Source organism: Rhizopus delemar, genomic scaffold (genome assembly GCF_000149305.1).
Source record: "Rhizopus delemar RA 99-880 supercont3.4 genomic scaffold, whole genome shotgun sequence".
NCBI classification, from domain to species: domain Eukaryota; kingdom Fungi; phylum Mucoromycota; class Mucoromycetes; order Mucorales; family Rhizopodaceae; genus Rhizopus; species Rhizopus delemar.
This window is the reverse complement of record NW_027137830.1, coordinates 2,679,461-2,697,947: the sequence shown is the minus strand read 5'-3', so window position 1 is coordinate 2,697,947 and position 18,487 is coordinate 2,679,461. Positions and strand designations below refer to the sequence as shown.

At 34.8% G+C, this 18,487-nt stretch overlaps 6 protein-coding genes across 6 annotated transcripts; 5 read left to right on the top strand and 1 right to left on the bottom strand.

Annotated features, from left to right (window-relative positions):
• Nucleotides 1-3,269: 3,269 nt before the first annotated feature.
• RO3G_06493 (uncharacterized protein) lies at nt 3,270-3,398 on the top strand (the record flags this gene model as incomplete). Its single annotated transcript, XM_067661083.1, has 1 exon — nt 3,270-3,398. The coding sequence occupies one exon, from the start codon at nt 3,270-3,272 to the stop codon at nt 3,396-3,398; it is 129 nt and encodes a 42-aa protein (XP_067517184.1).
• A 1,093-nt stretch (nt 3,399-4,491) lies between these two features.
• On the top strand, nt 4,492-5,465 carry RO3G_06492 (uncharacterized protein; the record flags this gene model as incomplete). Its single annotated transcript, XM_067661082.1, has 4 exons — nt 4,492-4,762; nt 4,895-4,908; nt 5,152-5,274; nt 5,334-5,465. The coding sequence occupies 4 exons, from the start codon at nt 4,492-4,494 to the stop codon at nt 5,463-5,465; spliced, it is 540 nt and encodes a 179-aa protein (XP_067517183.1).
• An 891-nt stretch (nt 5,466-6,356) lies between these two features.
• Nucleotides 6,357-7,105, bottom strand: RO3G_06491 (uncharacterized protein; the record flags this gene model as incomplete). Its single annotated transcript, XM_067661081.1, has 3 exons — nt 6,357-6,498; nt 6,733-6,749; nt 7,073-7,105. The coding sequence occupies 3 exons, from the start codon at nt 7,103-7,105 to the stop codon at nt 6,357-6,359; spliced, it is 192 nt and encodes a 63-aa protein (XP_067517182.1).
• A 1,421-nt stretch (nt 7,106-8,526) lies between these two features.
• Nucleotides 8,527-8,920, top strand: RO3G_06490 (uncharacterized protein; the record flags this gene model as incomplete). Its single annotated transcript, XM_067661080.1, has 2 exons — nt 8,527-8,751; nt 8,858-8,920. The coding sequence occupies 2 exons, from the start codon at nt 8,527-8,529 to the stop codon at nt 8,918-8,920; spliced, it is 288 nt and encodes a 95-aa protein (XP_067517181.1).
• Nucleotides 8,921-11,809: 2,889 nt separating this feature from the next.
• On the top strand, nt 11,810-14,503 carry RO3G_06489 (urea amidohydrolase alpha subunit; the record flags this gene model as incomplete). Its single annotated transcript, XM_067661079.1, has 7 exons — nt 11,810-12,175; nt 12,245-12,976; nt 13,021-13,311; nt 13,370-13,493; nt 13,544-13,928; nt 13,982-14,124; nt 14,175-14,503. 7 exons carry the CDS (start codon nt 11,810-11,812, stop codon nt 14,501-14,503), a joined length of 2,370 nt encoding a protein of 789 aa, XP_067517180.1.
• Nucleotides 14,504-15,559: 1,056 nt separating this feature from the next.
• On the top strand, nt 15,560-18,051 carry RO3G_06488 (uncharacterized protein; the record flags this gene model as incomplete). The annotated part of the gene is made up of 4 exons (XM_067661078.1): nt 15,560-15,571; nt 15,643-15,737; nt 15,797-15,995; nt 16,048-18,051. The coding sequence occupies 4 exons, from the start codon at nt 15,560-15,562 to the stop codon at nt 18,049-18,051; spliced, it is 2,310 nt and encodes a 769-aa protein (XP_067517179.1).
• Nucleotides 18,052-18,487: the final 436 nt, after the last annotated feature.

Here is an 18,487-nt window from a genome sequence, read left to right as displayed (position 1 = left end):
GATCTTTCGTCATAAGAAGATACGCAGGTGTTGGCGCTTTTAAAACGTGCATGAGCTTTACTTGCTTTATTATTGTAAAAATCTTCAGAAGCTTTTTTACTGGAATTTTGTGATACTGACTGATGAGGATGGTAAATGTATTGGTTTGATTTATTTTGAGTTTCCAAATTCCTTATCTCACTTGTATTTTCAAAGATGACTTCAGATGTTGGAATTTCCGCAGATTTTACTGGATTGATCTCTGCAGATGCGATTTCACCCGTTGTAAATAGAGCATTTTCCTCTACTGTGGCAGCAGTGGTTGGGGTTGGAGCTGCCCAAAACAATGTAGGGGAAGAGTGACTCGCTTCTGAAAAATTGCTGCAGTAAGATGGAGTTGAAGCGGTGGCTGTGATCGGATATCCCCCTGCTGAATGATGATAGACCTGCGGGTTGGATTCTATCACAAAAGAATTTTTGGTCCAGTCAGAGAACGTAGAGGTGTGAAATGCTGGAAGATCAGGATGCATAGTGTATGAAGCATTCCTATCATCAGTCGTGTTCCTTGACATCACACAATCTAGAGCGCTAAAAAGAAGAAGAAGAAGAAGAAGAAAAAAAAAAAAAAAAAAAAAAAGGGAAATGTTAGATATTTGCATTAAATAAGTCAACACTAAAGTTCATGCGGTGTAATTTTTTTAAACCGGTTTATAAGGTTTATTTTCCTCCCTCTCGTTTTTATACTCGCTTCATTTTAATGGACTTTTTTTTACCTTTCATTAAAATCCATATCTACGGCTGGAAATTCACGAAATGTATTCTTTTGATTAAAATTAGATATAATAAAAGTCATGTTCTAATAAGTGTACTTGAAAGAAAGAAAGGAAGAGAGAAGAAAGGAAGAGAGAAAGAGAGTGAGAGAGATATGAATTGAAAAAAAGATGAGATCAATCCAAAAAAAAAAAAAAAAAAAAAAAAAAAGGTATTAAATTAAGCAAAAGCTGAATATTTATAAATTATATTCTAGGAACACTTCTTTTTTGTCGGTGTAAAGGGAGATGTAGGATTTTTTATCATTCTTTTATAATGGCTTATAAAATTAAAGATGACCATGTTCTATGTCACACAACTTACACTGTGTATTTATGGACGTCGGGTCCTCTTTTTTTTTTTTGCATGAAATTGTATATTATTAAAGCAAAACTACCAAGGTTTTCTTTTATTGGTTTCTTAATTTATTAAGCAAGTAGAAGACACGTAAAGAAAACTGAAATTGCTCAGCATAAAAAAGATATAAACTTATTCATTTATTTGACATCGCCTTCAATTACTTCCTTTATCTTTCTGCAGTGATAATATATGTACATCAATAATGAAGCATTCGTTTCCCCAAAAAGGAAACCTGTTAAGAGAAGATCATTTTTGCATTGGTCAAGCATGGCATAATAAAGTTTCAGGAGTAAAGGAGGCTTTAGGATTTTTTTTTGAAAAAAAAAAAAAAAAAAAAAAAAAAAAAAAACACACAAATATTTTGTAGAAATTGAATCAATTTCAAAGAAATGAGAGTTGCTGAGTGTATTGTTTGCATATCTAAAAAGTTACAAAATCTTTTAAATATTCTGAGAATGAAGAATACAATGTTATAAGACGCGTGATTTTTTATTTTGGCAGAGTGCAAATGCCTCCCTTCATCAAAGGACAAATTAAGTTTTTTTTTTTGTGTAATACTAAAAGACTTAGGGAAATCCTGGGACCCAGTAAAAAAGGATTCCTTATTTCAGGATCAAATGTACATGCTCTCTCACTCTGTTGTTCTCTGTTCTTTATCTCTCCTTATAAGTAACTTTTGTTTGTAGTATTCCCTCTCTTAATCATTGTACTCGTTAGTAAAAAAAGAAAAAAAAGGAGAAAGGAGGGAATTTTTGTGTTTACTTTATAAAGTTAAAAAGCAGACAGTACAAGATATTATTAGTCGATCATTTGTGTGTTCGCTAATGTCCGTGTTGAAGAATTTTAGTCTATTTTTAGCAAATTGCGTACTCTTTTTTTTTTACATCTCTCCTTAAAAGGCCTCCTTAAATTGAAGAGTGCACAACCATTTCGTTATTACTTTTTCATTGTCTTACAAAATATTTTTAAAAACAGTGAAGTGTAGCTTTTATACTTTTTTTGTTGCACCAGTCAATTCTCTTTTTTTTTGTCCTTCTTCTTGGAGAAAATGAGAGGAGTTGAAAAAGAGCGCGTGTACTTAATCCCGAATTATGGATAAAGCATTAACTGACATTTTACAACTCCTATCATCGCAATTAGATCAATATCTCGATAATTTGTTTGAACATTACAACCTTTTAAGTCTACTCTAGTGAACTATCCCGTTTTTAAATAACTCGCATTCAAAGAGGAAGTGTACATTCCATGTATTGCATAAATACCCCTTTTGAACCTGTGTCCTTTCTTTCCTTTCGTCTCTTTTCCTTAGCTGGATTATCAATCCGTGTCTCCGTACAATATAAATACTTCATTGGTCAATTGCGCTCCTTATATTGTTTATCGCGATAAATACTGTACTTCCGCCCTCAATTTGCCAGATGTTTGAAAATACCACCCACTTTTTTGAATAATTTTGGGCGCCTGTGTGAGGTTAAATTGCCCAAAAAAAAGTCTGTAAAGTTAACCGATCATAAATTGTGAACCTCCTTATTTCGCCACAGAATAAGAAAAACGATGATGTTAGTAAAAAAATAAAAAGTTGTCACAAAACTTTTCTTACCGAAAAATTTAGCAATACCCTCACAGTATTCTTTAGAGCATACCCAACGGAGTTGCTATTCCAAGTTGCTATAAAATCCTGTAAGAATTTACCTCTCAATCATTTTTTTCACATTATCAAACAAAATGAACAAAGAGGTATTCTTCAATTTACTAACGTGTCTCCGCTATTGCTTACTCATTAACCCTTTATATACAGTAGCCGCTCTATTTAAGGGTAGCCAAAATTTTTGGAATATCTACCCTTAAATCGAAATACGTGACCGTTAAAACATGAAATCAATACGTATTGTAGCTACATTATAGACATGTTTGTACAACTTGTTTCCACATAGGCCACTGTCGCTTGATATAGATTTAGTAATTGTGTAAGGACATTAACAAATCAAAACTTGCTTTTAAGACTTGATCGAAGTTGTTGGAAGGATAATATACGAATTGTAGACTCAAAATAATTTTGATGGGAATAAATATATGACAACAAAATTTATTTTCTTTGTTTAGATTCTATCTCTAAAAAAATGTCTAATAATAAACGTGTACGCCTTTCTATTTCTCAAAAAATTGAGCTTTTGGATCAAAATGCTACTGGCCGACTTACTCAAACAGGATTAAGTGAATGGGCTATGAAGAAATTCAACTTAGATTAATCACTTGCCCAACAGACTATATCAAACATTCTCAAAAATGCTGAAACGTTATATAATAATAATAATGTTGTCAAAAATGGCAAAAGCCTAACAACAACACGCTATCCTCAACTTGATGATGAAGTAGTAAATTTTGTTGCAGACATGAACAATAACAATTTGCCAGTCAATCGAGACCCAACCCTTCGATATGTAAGACCTATTGCTTGAGTAAAGTATAGAATCCTTGAAAATGAAATTTCATTTTCTTCTGGATGGCTCACCAAGCTTTTTAAGCGAATTGGAGTAAAATACAGGCCAATGCACGGTGAAAGTGCTTCGGCAGACATCACTTCTGAAAACATCCAGAACGAATTGAGGAAGATAGAAGAACTCCTTGGGTCATATGATCCTATAGATATCATGAACTTTGATGAAACAGGCTTATATTACCAGCAACCACCAAGAAGAACCATATGTTCCGAGTCGCTTGGTGGCCTAAAAAAATGTAAAACTCGTCTAACAGTTGGATTGCTCTGTAACTCGGATGGGACTTACAAAGGGAAACCAATTGTTATTGCACAACACAAGAGTCCCAAATGCTTTAAAGCAAGAGCTAATTTGTTATTCATGACTGCAATCGGAAAAAAAAAAAAAGAAATTGAATACCATTATTCTATTAATGCTTGGGTGACAACATACGTGAAAAAGTTAAATGTTGCCTTTGGAAGACAGAACCGAAAAATTGTTCTTCTTTTGGATAATGCGTCCATTCATAAAATAAGAATTCCGCTCAACAATATTAAATTGATATTTCTCCTAGCAAACACGACTAGCAAGCCACAAGCTCTTGATGCAGGTAGCCTTTTATTTGTTGATAAAATGCTATATAAGCTGTCTTTTTATTTTACAGTTTTCTCATTCATATTTTGTATACACAGGAATTATTGACAACTTTAAGGCATACTTCCGAGCCCAGTAGTACGTCCGTGCTTTATGCCTGTATATCAGTAAAAGTTGGATAATCTGAATGTTTACAAAATGAATTAAGCTCAGGCTATGCTTTTTTCTAGCTAATGCATGGCTTAAAGTAAAACCAGAAACAATAAATGGAATGCTCCCAGGTCTCCCCAGGAACTTTGACAACAAAGTTACTGATGTTAGCCAGTTGAACCTTGAAGCAGATGAAAGCGAGATGATAATAGATTATACAACAAGTACTACTAATAATGAAGAAACGGCAGAAGGCAACATAGATGAAACAGAAGAAAATGATAATACAGAACAAGATGAGCAGCGTGCTGATATAGTAGAGTGTAAAAAACGGTTGAGAAAAGCCTATGAAACTATTCTCATGTACGAAGCTCCTTTGGACGATCTTGATCGTAAATGACATCACCGAATTCGGATGAGATTGGCTGAATTAAATAATTCAAAAGAGCAAACAGTTTGATCTTATTTTACAAAGTAAAAAATTTATTGTTAGAGTACTCCAAAAAACTATTACTTATAAAAAGTTTTCTATTTAGTGGTAAAAAATATTTGCGTTGCACCCTTAAATAGAATAGTGGTATAGTGGTATTTATGCTGAGGACTTATGCCGTTCTTTAGAAATGCACTCATAAATAGAAAATACCCTTAAATCAGACACCCTTAAATAGAGCGACTACTGTATATTCTTTTTTTAGAATGAAAACAATTACTTACAAAGCTTAGAGAACAAAGCTTTTGAAGAAGCAACACTTTTAATCTTACAACCACAAATTTTCTTCAGGAGGCAAACAAAAATAAGACAAAACATCGAAGTTCCCTCGCGTCCTCTTCTTCATGCCCTCATTTTATCACTGAAGAACAACCTTTGGAACCAATTGCTAAAAAATTAGAGGAAATCACTAAGGTAACGCGTCATAAATGTTATTTTTCAATGCGAATTAAATCTGAGACATCTACATTTAGTATGTTGGTGAAGATAATTTTCACATAAACAACAGTGAATTATCGGTTGGAACGATAATTAAGCTAGAGGTGACGAGAAAGAACATCAATTACAAGGACTTAACGCCTTCTGAAATAGCGCTTGTTGAGTAAATTTAGATAATAACTTTGACCTAAAAATAATACTTCTTTTTTTATGAAGTTGTGGCCTTAATTGCATATTGGATTTAACGAGTGGAAGCTTAACCAGTCAACGTCATTTGTTTTCAAACGAGGACTGGAATCAAATCAAAGCATTATTCTCATTATTTTCACCTGGTAATGATCTAATTAAATCTAGATCGAGACTGCACAAAATTTCCAGAGTACAGCATTTTTAAAAAGTAATGTCGCGTTATGAAGAATTTTATAATACAAATTATACAGAAAACGACATTTAGGATGCGACGTTCATTTTTGGAAGCACTGTATTCAATGTAAACATCAGGCATGAACATTTCCTTCTGTTAAATGTATAGCAAATAGTATTATAGAACCTTCATGATATATCAAGATTGCTACTAAAATGCAAAACATTGTCAAAAAAAATCATTGCATTCGAAAGAAAAATCAGCCATGAGCTTTTTAGTGTCATGTAAGTTTATGTTATTTCAAAAACCCTTACTTGAAATAATTGACAAAGAACATATCAGTCTCGATAAAATGATCAAACACAGTTCTATATTTACCGTCTCAAATCCCACCCCATCAGAGGCAGATATTATTATTAAAGTATGGGCAGATCTATTTGAGGTTCTTTTCTTTAATACTGGAATCCATATTCGATGGTGAGTTTCACATAAAGTTTATTTCTACGATTAAAATTGGCTTACATTATGAGGAATAGGGGAGGGGGAAGGTTTAACCAGTGATGACGCTGATCCTGTATTTTTCAAATCGGATGCAAAACTTGTCTTAATATATGACAATACAGAATACCCAGTTTCGTGTGCTGAATTTGCTTCATATTCTGGCCTAAAGAAAATCTAAACGGACAGGAACAAATTATCGATCGAAGCCAAAACCGTTTACAATCAAGTAATGGGTATGGACATTGGTGAGGAAAACAAGGATTTGTTGAGAATCACCAACGTCTAAATCATGGGTAAAATTGGAATCTATTCTTTCTTCTGTTACATGACTAAATCTTTAATATATCATTATTTCAGGTTTAGAAGCTCATGTAGTGTTTTTAAACACTACTGGTAATCACTTATACATTGCTCGTTCGGTTCTATCATAAGTACTACCATCAACCGTCTCCCAATGAAAGAAAAAAAGCAAGTCTATCATTGAAAACTTATTTGATTTCAAGGTTAAAAAAGAACAGAAGCGAAAATAGTAATTTAATACTAATATATTTTGAGTTTTAGCATTATACCTTGAATACTGCAGATGCTATAAAACAGGGACTCAATGACAAAAAAATAAGAAACAAAAGTATGAAGCGTAAGATGCGAGAAGACGCTAATCATGAAGAGGCATCACTTCCCCCTAAAAGAAAGCTTATCCCAATTTGGAGGCATAAAAAAAATGCTAAAAATTAACAATAGTCATATTCACTGTTACCAAACTAAAGATCAAGCTGGATCACACAGCCTTTATTTCATATTCCCTTATTCCTTATAAATTTCCATTTCGCTTTTGGTTTTCTCATGAACTAATAAACATATGATAATACCAATTGGATCATTTAGTATCATAATAGCTTCGAACATTACATTTATATCTTCTTCCGGATATGGATGAGACATATTTATCCCTCCTGGCGTTGATGTTCTCATGATGCTAACCTATCGTCTCGATGACAGTAAACTGGATGTCAAGTGCCCAACTGTGACGGATAGACTCAGATCTTTTGTCTCTTGATAGGATATAGCTACGCCTGTGGATAAAGCCTTGATCCATTATCCTGTTGTTGCTGATCACACAATTTTAGGTAGGAGCTATATCATTAGATGTTACTCATTATTCCCTTGAACTCAGTCCTATCGAGGTGTCTTAGAAAGTACTGGAGGACCAGGCCCAGAAGAGGTGAATTGACAAATGCAGAAACACTCGCTTCAAGAGTTATTTAAGGCGGCAATGATTGATGCTCCTGTTGAGCGCGTACAAAATTTCATCCAGCACTCAATCGATGTACTCCCTAAATCCTTATATAAAGAGCCTTTGTACTGTAGTCATTTTAATATTTGGTCAAATTATTTTCTTAAAAGTGAGCAATTTATTTTGGAAATGCTGGGCAAGTTAGTTTCAAACATCTGATCAATTTGGTTTGATTTTTTTGGGCAATTTAACCTCACACAGGCGCCCAAAATTATTCAAAAAAGTGGGTGGTATTTTCAAACATCTGGCAAATTGAGGGTGGAAGCACAGTAAAATAGATTTGATTATATATTATCGAAAGCGAAGTTATGAGTCTTAAATTTGACAGAATTAGGAAGTTCTTTAATTATTCAAACATTTATACAGTGTTTTAATCTAAAATGAGACCATTTTTTTGCCATGCTGTCATTAGCCACCTTTTTCAGTGGAGTACAATGTAATTGAACAACTGACTGTATGCACATATATCATTAGCTATTTAGTATTGTATCTGAAATGGCAACAGTATAAGCACCTTCTTCATAATGTCTAAGAGGGACAGAGTTTATAATTCAATCATCAAGACATTATGTTATAAAGTACTGGATTATTTGATCATTATTCATCATATCATATAGTATAAGGTTATACGTATAATTGTTTCATTGTTCTAACTCCACTCTATCAGTGACACTATGTTGTCAAAAGATAATGATAGCACAAATGACAACAGTAATAAAAAATGCTGCCAATTCTTCTTTTTCTTTATAAAACTCAATCGCTAGTGTTGGGTGGAAGCCACAATATATTTCGCTACTCAAGTCACTTGTAGCTAATATTCATACCCTCGTGTTACATACATTCTCCTTTTTGAAGTACATCTTTATTTATGAACTGGAAAATAACCCTGCATTTCCCTTGGAGGACTTCATTAATGTTGACTTTTTTTTTTAAAAACGTCTTTTTGCCACTCCTCAATAATTATAAGCCAGACAATCAAAGAGCTTCGACAAAACCAAGAACTTACAAAGGGTTAGTACTCAACTATCGACATCAGTACTTTCATTGCTGTTCGTACAAGCCAGTTAATATGAAGTATGCTAATCAGATAGCCTCTTATGAAGTGGTAAAGATCGTCACTGCTTATTTGAATGACACCAAGGTTCAATTCGGAAACAAAGTTCGAATGTTTCTTAACTTGCTCTTAGAGAAGAACAAAAGAATAAAGGCGCTGAAAAGCGAGATGAAGAAGAACGGAGAAACAGAGAAAGAGATTGAGGCAACAGTAAAGACAACAACCGAGCAAATAAGCAAGGTAAAGCTGGCTATACCGTCAAGAAACATTGAAGATATGCCTAAAGAGTTTTTCTCCTCAAATGGTTTAGGTACAATCCGTAATCTTTTTGATTCATATTCATCAGATTATCGATTTGCGAAAGGCTCGATCTATTACAACTGCAAAGACAACCCTCTCAAATACATAAAAGCATACTATAGACTATCAAGCATGTGCGAAGCGCTTTAAAACAAACCATTCAATTGCTTCCCATTAAGAAAGGACCTCATACCATTGTACATGACGAATGATCCGTATACTTTGGATACTCAAATCTTGAAGAATTCCATCATCAGCCACTTGATTAAAGAAGTAGTATGGGGGCCGTTCTTGATGGTACATCAAAGGCGATGAAACCACAAGGAGAAAAAATTCCATGAAGTTCAGAGGCACGATACACACAAATGGTGTAGGTGCGTCAGTGCTAAAGCGAAACTACGACGCGAAGAAGAAAGGTGACAGCTGTGGCAGAAGTCAAAGTCTATTGAGGCAGACGAATTCCAGTACGTTGAGGACATAAAAAACAGATGCTTCAGTGAAAATACAATTGCTTTTGCAACCCATATCCGTTTCCAGAAGATTCATTAGCCAATTGCCTAGTTGTTCGAGTACCCTAAGTCCAGTTTGGAAGATGAAAAAAAAAGTGAAATTTAGCCTATTTTCTTTCTACGAAATAGAAAAAAAGAAAAAAAAAATATTTATTTTTACTTTGTGTACTGTGGGTACTTAAAATGTAGTGGATGGAATTCTAGGGAGTATAGGCTTCTTCCAAGTCCACCTTGACTTCTCTCTTTATTCAATACGTAACAAAACTCGTTGGACCTTATACAACCCATTCTTGAGCCTTATCGACAATTTATTGATGCACTTTTGAATTCATAAAAATCAATCGCATATACTGTAACGTATTACCACAAAATAACTTTTGAAAAAAAAAAAAAAAAGAATTCACCAAAAAGGCAATCAGACCCTTCAAACGCGAATAAACATGTTCTTTCAGTTTCAAACAGGTGCACTACATAGAAATAGAACATAGAAAATCATCTGTTTTCGTAATCGCTTGTGATTATGAGGAATTTCAACTCTTAAAAGCAGCAACGATAATGTATGTATCTATTAGTATTGCTAGATTACATAAGAAATAGAATGAATGAGTAAAGTGTCATGAAAAAAGGAATAAAATAATCGAGGTACTTGTTTGTAAATGTACGAGGTTTATAACCAAGTGATAAATATGATCAATTTATTATCTTTAGCCTAAGAAGAGAAAATTAAATTACTTGATTCAGCCACACTCGGGCCTTTTCTGGACAGCTTTGAATAATATTAAATATGTTTGAATAAGTAGGTGACAAACAGAAATCAACAAATTGATGTTCTGAGCTTGATAGGATTCTCAAATCCTTCTTTTAGGTAGTTCATTTGTGATTAACTTCATAGTGTCTTTGTCAATTAGCATACCTAAAAATATTCTATCTAATAGATTCTGGCAATATAAAATAATATAAGGCAAATATGAAGAGAGGGAATTGAATTTAATGAAACATTAGATACATTTTTTAAAGTATTTTTGAGTCATTGTCCTAAAGGTTCTATTTAATAAAAAAAAAATAGCAAATCACTATGGCTACAATTAACTCAGCTTTTGTAAAAGATTAGCAGCACAGTTAAATTCTAATCGAACCGAAGGGTTTCATAGTAGAGCTTTACGCACTAATACTTTAATTTTATCTAAGTTCAAAACAAGATATAATAGAACCTGGCTCAAACTAATACACATTTAAATTGCCTTTTTATAGATCGTAAGCAATTTTTTTTTAAAAAAAATACAGTATCAACATTAAAAATTACTCAGCAAATGGATATTTCTCTTTGAATGGCTTACAATTAGTCTTAAAAATATCAAAGAGATGTAAAAGATGAAATTGAGTCAAGAAAAGACCAGGAAAATATAAAAATAGGATAAACAAGATGTTGATTTTTAACAAGTCTCACAAAGATGATTTTTTTAACTTTATCAATGATAATTCTTACCAATCTACAGATCTATCTTTATAAGATTACGTATATGATTTTACGACAAAGAAATGCAGCTTTATGCCTAAAAAAATTTATTTGTATTCAAAAAAAGGATGGAAATAAAGATGGTCTTCGCAAGCAGTTAGGTATTTATTGACAAACCTGTTTTTCTATATCACTTTGAATAGCAATATAGCTTACCAGGAAAAGAAACGCATGTTGAGATTGGTATATTTGAAACAAAGGCCGAAACCATAAGCATGATGTAGAAATCAAACATTAGTGTTAGGAACAGAAGACATTTAAAATAAAAGTTAATTATTTATGGATAGCTACTGAAAACGATCTTAGATGTTGATTACTAATTTATTAAAAACTGCTTGCTTTCATGTTTTGTTTGCATCATGTTTACTTTATGATCTGAATGTACTATAGTTTGGGTTGATGAAGTATTCAACTAAAGATAAAGATTAAAATGGCCGGCACTCGTTATCCAGCTTCCTTACAACTTGTAATTTAATGAATACAATTGTTGAACTTATATAAAAGATTTATGACCATCTTGGTTTATAACCAACGATGATTGTTGCACTCTCGACTACTACAATGAAAAAAAGGAAGTTGCCCTGTGATTTTGAGTGAGCTTTGATGCTCATTGGTCAAATCCAGTTTAAACAAACTTGTACTCCGAATACTTCAGCTTATCTTCAAAATTCCCGTTTGTTTTACAAAAAGATAAACAGAAAATATACTTAACCCCTATCTTTTATATTTTTTCTTTTTCTTTGCAACTTTTATTTTTTTTATTTTTTTCGTTACATTAAATGCGTTTAATACCTCGCGAAATAGATAAATTATTATTACATCAAGGTAATAAAGAAAAAATAAATACAAACAATAGATTTATTTTAACAGTGTAACTCTAGTTGGATATCTTGCCCAAAAACGATTAGCGCGTGGTGTCAAGTTGAATAGGACTGAAGCAACAGCATTAATAGCTTCCCAGTTACTTGAGTTAATGCGTGATGGTGTTTATTCAGTTGCTCAATTGATGGATATTGGAAAGCAAATGTTGGGTAGAAGACATGTCATGTCTAGTGTAATACACACATTACATGAAGTTCAAATAGAAGGCACCTTTCCGGATGGAACTTATCTTGTGACTGTTCATGATCCTATTTGTACAGATAATGGCAATCTAGAAATCGCCTTATATGGAAGTTTTTTGCCTATTCCGTCGGATGATAAATTTCCTGTACCTGAGCCTCTTGACAGCAAGGCAGCACCAGGTGCAATGATCATCAAACCCGGTAAAATTGAATTGAACGCAGGAAGAAGAAAATTAGCCATTTCTGTGACAAATTATGGTGATAGACCCATTCAGGTACTATTAAAAACTCAAAGCTTTCTTTTTTTTACAGTCAAAAATTGAATGTATTGAATCAAATCGTAGGTTGGATCTCACTTTCACTTTATTGAAGCCAATTCAGCACTGCATTTTAATAGAGCTCTTGCTTATGGAATGAGGCTTGACATCCCTGCTGGATCCGCTGTTCGATTTGAACCCGGTGACTTCAAGACGGTAACACTTGTAGAGATTGGTGGTAATAAAATCATCACAGGAGGTAATGGTTTAGCCACTGGACCACTCGATCTCATCCGTTTACCCAACATCATATCCAGTCTCTCCTCCATGAACTTTAAAAACGATTCGAATGCACCTCTTTTACCAGCCCCAACATCCACCGTGCTTGATAAGGAATACTATGCAGATCATTTTGGACCCACGACAGGAGATCTTGTACGTTTGGGAGATACAGAACTTTGGGCACGCGTCGAAAAAGATTATACAGTTTATGGTGATGAATGTAAATTTGGAGGTGGTAAGGTATTGCGTGAAGGTATGGGACAAGCTACTGGAAAGTTGGATCATGAAGTTTTGGACCTTGTTATTACAAATGCTTTGATTATTGATTATACAGGCATCTATAAAGCAGATATTGGTATTAAGAAAGGAATCATTGTTGGTATCGGAAAAGCAGGAAATCCTGATGTGATGGATGGTGTGACGCCAGGTATGATTGTTGGCGCATGTACAGAAGCTTTAGCAGGCGAAGGCAAGATATTTACAGCAGGTGCAATTGATTCACATGTTCATTACATTTGTCCACAGATTTGTTATGAGGTAAGAATCAAGCCGATCCTTTTCTTGTACTTATTTTATGAAAGGCTTTATCTAGTGGTATAACAACTTTGATTGGTGGAGGAACAGGACCCAATACAGGCACGAATGCAACTACTTGTACACCCGGTAATCATCATATTGAAATGATGATGAAAGCAACAGATGACATTCCTTTAAATTTTGGATTTACTGGAAAAGGAAACTGTTCAGAACAAGGTGAACTGGTTGAACATATCAAAGCAGGTTGTCTTGGTCTTAAATTACATGAAGATTGGGGGACCACACCAGCAGCCATCGATGCATGCTTACAAGTCTGTGATCAATACGATGTTCAGGTTAGTTAGTGCTTGATGGATTTTATTAAAAATGAGGTATTCATACAACAGTTTCTAGGCAACTATTCACACGGACACTTTAAATGAAGCCGGTTTTGTAGAATCTACTATTGATGCTTTTAAAGGTAGAACGATTCATACCTATCACAGTGAAGGTGCTGGTGGAGGACATGCTCCTGACAGTAAAGTAATCTTTGTTACCCTTTTCTTCTTCTAACAGTCATATATATAGTTATTACTGTTTGTAGTCAACCCAATGTATTGCCCTCCTCTACTAATCCAACAAGGCCATTTACTGCCAATACATTGGATGAGCACGTTGATATGCTGATGGTATGTCATCACTTGTCAAAGACGATACCTGAGGACGTTGCGTTTGCGGAAAGTCGAATTAGAGCTGAAACCATCGCTGCAGAGGACGTATTACAGGATATGGGCGCTATAAGTATGATCAGTTCGGATTCACAAGCTATGGGAAGAATAGGGGAAGTCGTCCTTCGTACCTGGAAGACGGCTAGTAAGATGAGACAACAACGTGGTAAATTAAGAGAAGATGAAGAATTGGAAGGCGATAACTATAGAATTAAGAGATATATTGCAAAATATACCATCAATGTGTAAGTGAATATCTATGCTACTTGCATGAAAAGCTAAAAAAATAGGATGGCAGTGCTCTAGCACACGGCATAGGTCATCTTGTTGGTTCAGTGGAAGTTGGAAAAATTGCTGACTTAGTTTGCTTTACCCCTGAATACTTTGGATCGAAGCCTGAGCTTATTTTGAAAGCAGGGATCATTGTTTGGGGACAAATGGGTATTGAAAAAAGCGCTACTTGTTGATCAGATATTGATCTTTTTACATAGGTGACGCTAATGGATCCATTCCAACGACAGAACCTATTATATCTAGACCCATGTACGGAGCCTATGCATCCAGTTTATCCTCTTCATGCTTTGTGTTTGTATCTCAATTGTCTCTAGATGAAGGAGTCGTACAAAAATACAAGCTGCGTAAACGAGCGGAGGCTGTTAAGGGATGTCGTACAGTATCCAAAAAAGATATGAAATTAAACGATGCCATGCCAAAGATTACAGTGGACCCTGAAACTTATAAAGTAATGGCTGATGGAGAAGAATGCGTTTGTGATCCTGTCTCATCTTTACCATTAACTCAATCTGTATACCTATTTTAAATATAACTAATATGTAATAAATGAACCTATCTAAAGTCTAATGAAATTCATTTTACATAATAAATGAATCAAAGGGAAACGTTAACAAAGCCAAGGGACAAAGATCTTCAAAATGTATTGGCATAATCGTCGTACTAATATGACACTTGCTGTTGATATTTTGAATCCTGCAATTCTTAATTACTTTTTACTGCAATAATGCCATTGTTATTAGGACATCAAATGTAGACCACTTAAAGGGACTGTGTGAAATTCAGCAGCCTTCAAGCATCTTCAAATGTCTAGTGTGATTGAATTTATTTCATTAACAAACTCTTGAAAGCATCTATAACAAAATCACAGGTTATAAGAGGGAGAAAGACTCATCTACAACTCAGTCTAGTGACCAACTTTTTTGAATTTGATAAAAGTGGAATAGTATAAACAACATGTATTCTTTATCTCAATCATACCAAATTTAAACAAATCATTTTTCCTAGGCTGCACCAATACAATAAGATTTGATCTGTTTCAATAGTTGAAAAATATGTTCTTAAATATATTGCAGTTATTGAGAATAAAAGTAGTTGGATTAATTTAATTCATAGCAGTACTTGTGTAGTTTATAAGAATGTGTTGGCAGTGAAGATTCAGTCCACTTTTAATTTCTAAAATGTATTTTATGATTGATATATCAATCAAGCCAAAAGATAGCTTGTTCTAGTGATTTAAATAATCTAATAAGTTAATATCATCAAATGTGATTCATCATTATTCAGCACAATACAAATAGAGAATATAAGAAAAGAAAGCATTGGTTCATGCAGTCATTGCCTTTCAACAACCAATCAAATTTTAGGTCTAACTTTTCATCCATTTGACTGTCCTTTTTTTATCGTGGCTTATTTGGAATTAAAAGTGACGTCTCTATCTGTGGAAATTGTAAGAAAGTTGTGGAAAGTTTGATTTTAAAGCTATTTGATTGGAGTGCTCCAAGTGAAAATAGTTGGACCTAAAAATCCATACGAAAAAAATTACCATTTTTTTTTAACTCTTTTACTTTACTGAAATCATAAAATGTCAGTTGTTGTAAGTTTCAACATAAATACACATTTATCATATTTATTAAACACCTCGCGCTTATTTTTTACTATAAATAGGGTATTGATCTTGGTAATCTTCAAACTGTTATTGCTGTTGCTCGTAACCGTGGTATCGACGTTATCTGTAACGAAGTCTCCAACCGTGCAACTCCGTAAGAAACAGGCATAAAAAAAGGCACTATTATTCAGTATCCTAATATTACTTTGATAGTTCCCTTGTATCCTTTGGTCCTCAACAAAGATACCTCGGTGAAGGTGCAAAGACACAAGAAATCAGTAACGCAAAGAACACTGTTGTCAGTTTGAAGCGTCTTGCTGGTCGTACCGTTGATGACCCTGAAGTTCAAGAAGTTGAAAAGGGTCACCTTATGGCTGAGTTAGCTGATGCTAATGGCCAAGCTGGTGTTAAGGTAAGCAGAGTTTAAAAAAATGAGAAGTGAGGACTAAGATGATATGATATAGGTCAACTACCTTGGTGAAGAACAAGTCTTTTCCAATGTTCAACTTTTAGCCATGTATCTTCACAAGATTAAGGATATCACTGCTGTTGAAATCAAGGGTCCCGTTTCTGATTGTGTCATCACTGTTCCTGGTTGGTTCACTGAAGTTCAACGCCGTGCAGTTCTTACTGCTGCTGAAATGGTCGGTTTGAACTGCTTGCGTCTCGTCAATGATTTGACTGCTGCTGCTCTTGGCTACGGTATCACCAAGCTCGATTTGCCCGAAGAAAAACCCAGAAATGTTGCTTTTGTTGATATTGGTCACTCTTCATACTCTGTCTCTGTTGTCTCCTTCTTAAAGGGTCAACTGACAGTCCGTGGTAGTGCCTATGATCAACATTTCGGTGGTCGTGAATTTGACGCTGTCATTGTTGAAAAACTTGCTGAACAATTCAAGGAAAAATTCAAGATTGATGTCTACTCCAACAAGAAGGCTCTCTTGCGTCTCCGTGTTGCCGCTGAACGTTGTAAGAAAGTTCTCTCTGCCAATCCCCAAGCCCCTGTCAACATTGAATCCATTATGGATGACAAGGATGTCTCTGCTATGGTCAGCCGTGAAGAATTTGAAGAATGGGCTGGTCACTTGTTCAGCCGTACCGAAACCGTCTTAACTCAAGCCATTGAAAATGCTGGCATGAAGCCTGAAGAAATTGACTTTATTGAAATTGTGGGCGGTACTACCCGTATTCCTGCTATTAAGACTACTCTTTCAAAGTTCTTTGGTAAGGACGTCTCTACCACCTTAAATCAAGATGAAGCCATGGCCCGTGGTGCTGCTCTTCAATGTGCCATGTTATCCCCCGTTTTCAAGGTCCGTGATTTCCGTGTGAACGACATTTGCTCTTACCCCATCAAGCTTACTTGGGAAGCCACCCCTGAAGAAGAAGATACTGAAATTGTTGTCTTTGATAACAACAACTCTATCCCTTCTACCAAGATCTTGACTTTCCACCGTCGTGAACCCTTCACTTTGCAAGCTGTTTACGCCAATCCCGAGCTCTTACCCCGTGGTATCAACCCCTGGATTGGTCAATTTAACATCAAGAATGTTGAACCTGTCAACGGCGAGCCTGCTCAAATTAAGGTCAAAGTTAGACTTAATATCCACGGCATCTTGTCTGTCGAATCAGCTTATACTGTCGAAGAAAAGATGGTCGATGAAGAAACAAAGAACAAGGACGGAGAAAAGGAAGTCAAGAAGGTTAAGAAGCTTGTCAAGACTGGTGATCTCCCAGTTGTCTCTGGTTCCACTGCTATCTCCAAGGAACTCGTAGATGAGTACACCGAAAAAGAAAGCCAAATGTACGCTAACGATAAGCTCATTGCTGCTACCGAAGCTGCCAAGAACTCTCTTGAAGAATATGGTTACGAAATGCGTGACAAGATTTTAGGCCCTCTTTCTGAATACATTGATCCTGATGTTAAGGATAAGTTTGCTGAAGACCTTAATGCCGTTGTTGACTGGATCTATGACGAAGGTTATGATGCCTCCAAGTCTGTCTATGTTGAAAAGCTTGAAGCCTTAAAGAAAATTGGTAACCCTGTTGTTGAACGTTATCGTGAAGCCGAAGAACGTCCTCACGCTGAGCGTGCTCTTCGTGAAACCATTCAACGTTTGACTCAAGAAGCTATGAGCGGTGATGAAAAGTATGCTCATATTCCTGCTCATGAAAAGCAAGATATTGTTGAACGTTGTGAACGTGCAGGAAGATGGATGGATGAACAAAATGCCAAGCAAGCTCAAACACCCAAGAACGTGACACCCGTTTTGTTCAGCCGCGATATTAAGAAGGAAGAAGAAGCCATCATCTACTTTGCTAACCCCATCTTGAACAAGCCTAAGCCTGCTCCCAAGGTTGAAGAACCTGCTGCTAAGAGTGAAGACGCTACTCCTGCCTCAGATGCTGATACTCCTATGGAAGATGCTTCAGATAACAAGAAGAAGGATGAAATGGACATTGATTAAAGAATTTTGTTTTAATTGTGTATTTATGTATAGTTTTTCACTTGCTAAAAAAAAAGAAAAAAAAAAGTAAAACTATATGCATTTTAGATCTCTACTTTTTCTTTTTTGTATTTAATAATAATAAAAAAGCTTTTATTATTTTTTAGTTTTGTCTTTATGCCACGAAAGGCTTTTTTTTTTTTAATTCTTGTTCAACATAAGCTGGATGCTGTTCCCCAATTTCTTTATGAACAGAAATGTGTTGGGATGATGCTTTACTTCTTTTAAGGATGATACAAACAGTAATGAGCAAAATGGTCAGAAGAGCAAATCCGCAAGCGATTCCACCAAGCGAAACAAAGAAAGACATGAACCATGTAAAAGTTTTTATGCATATTCCACTTTAATATTTTAATCTCTAATACAAAAAAAAATTATATATATTGATTACGGTTGC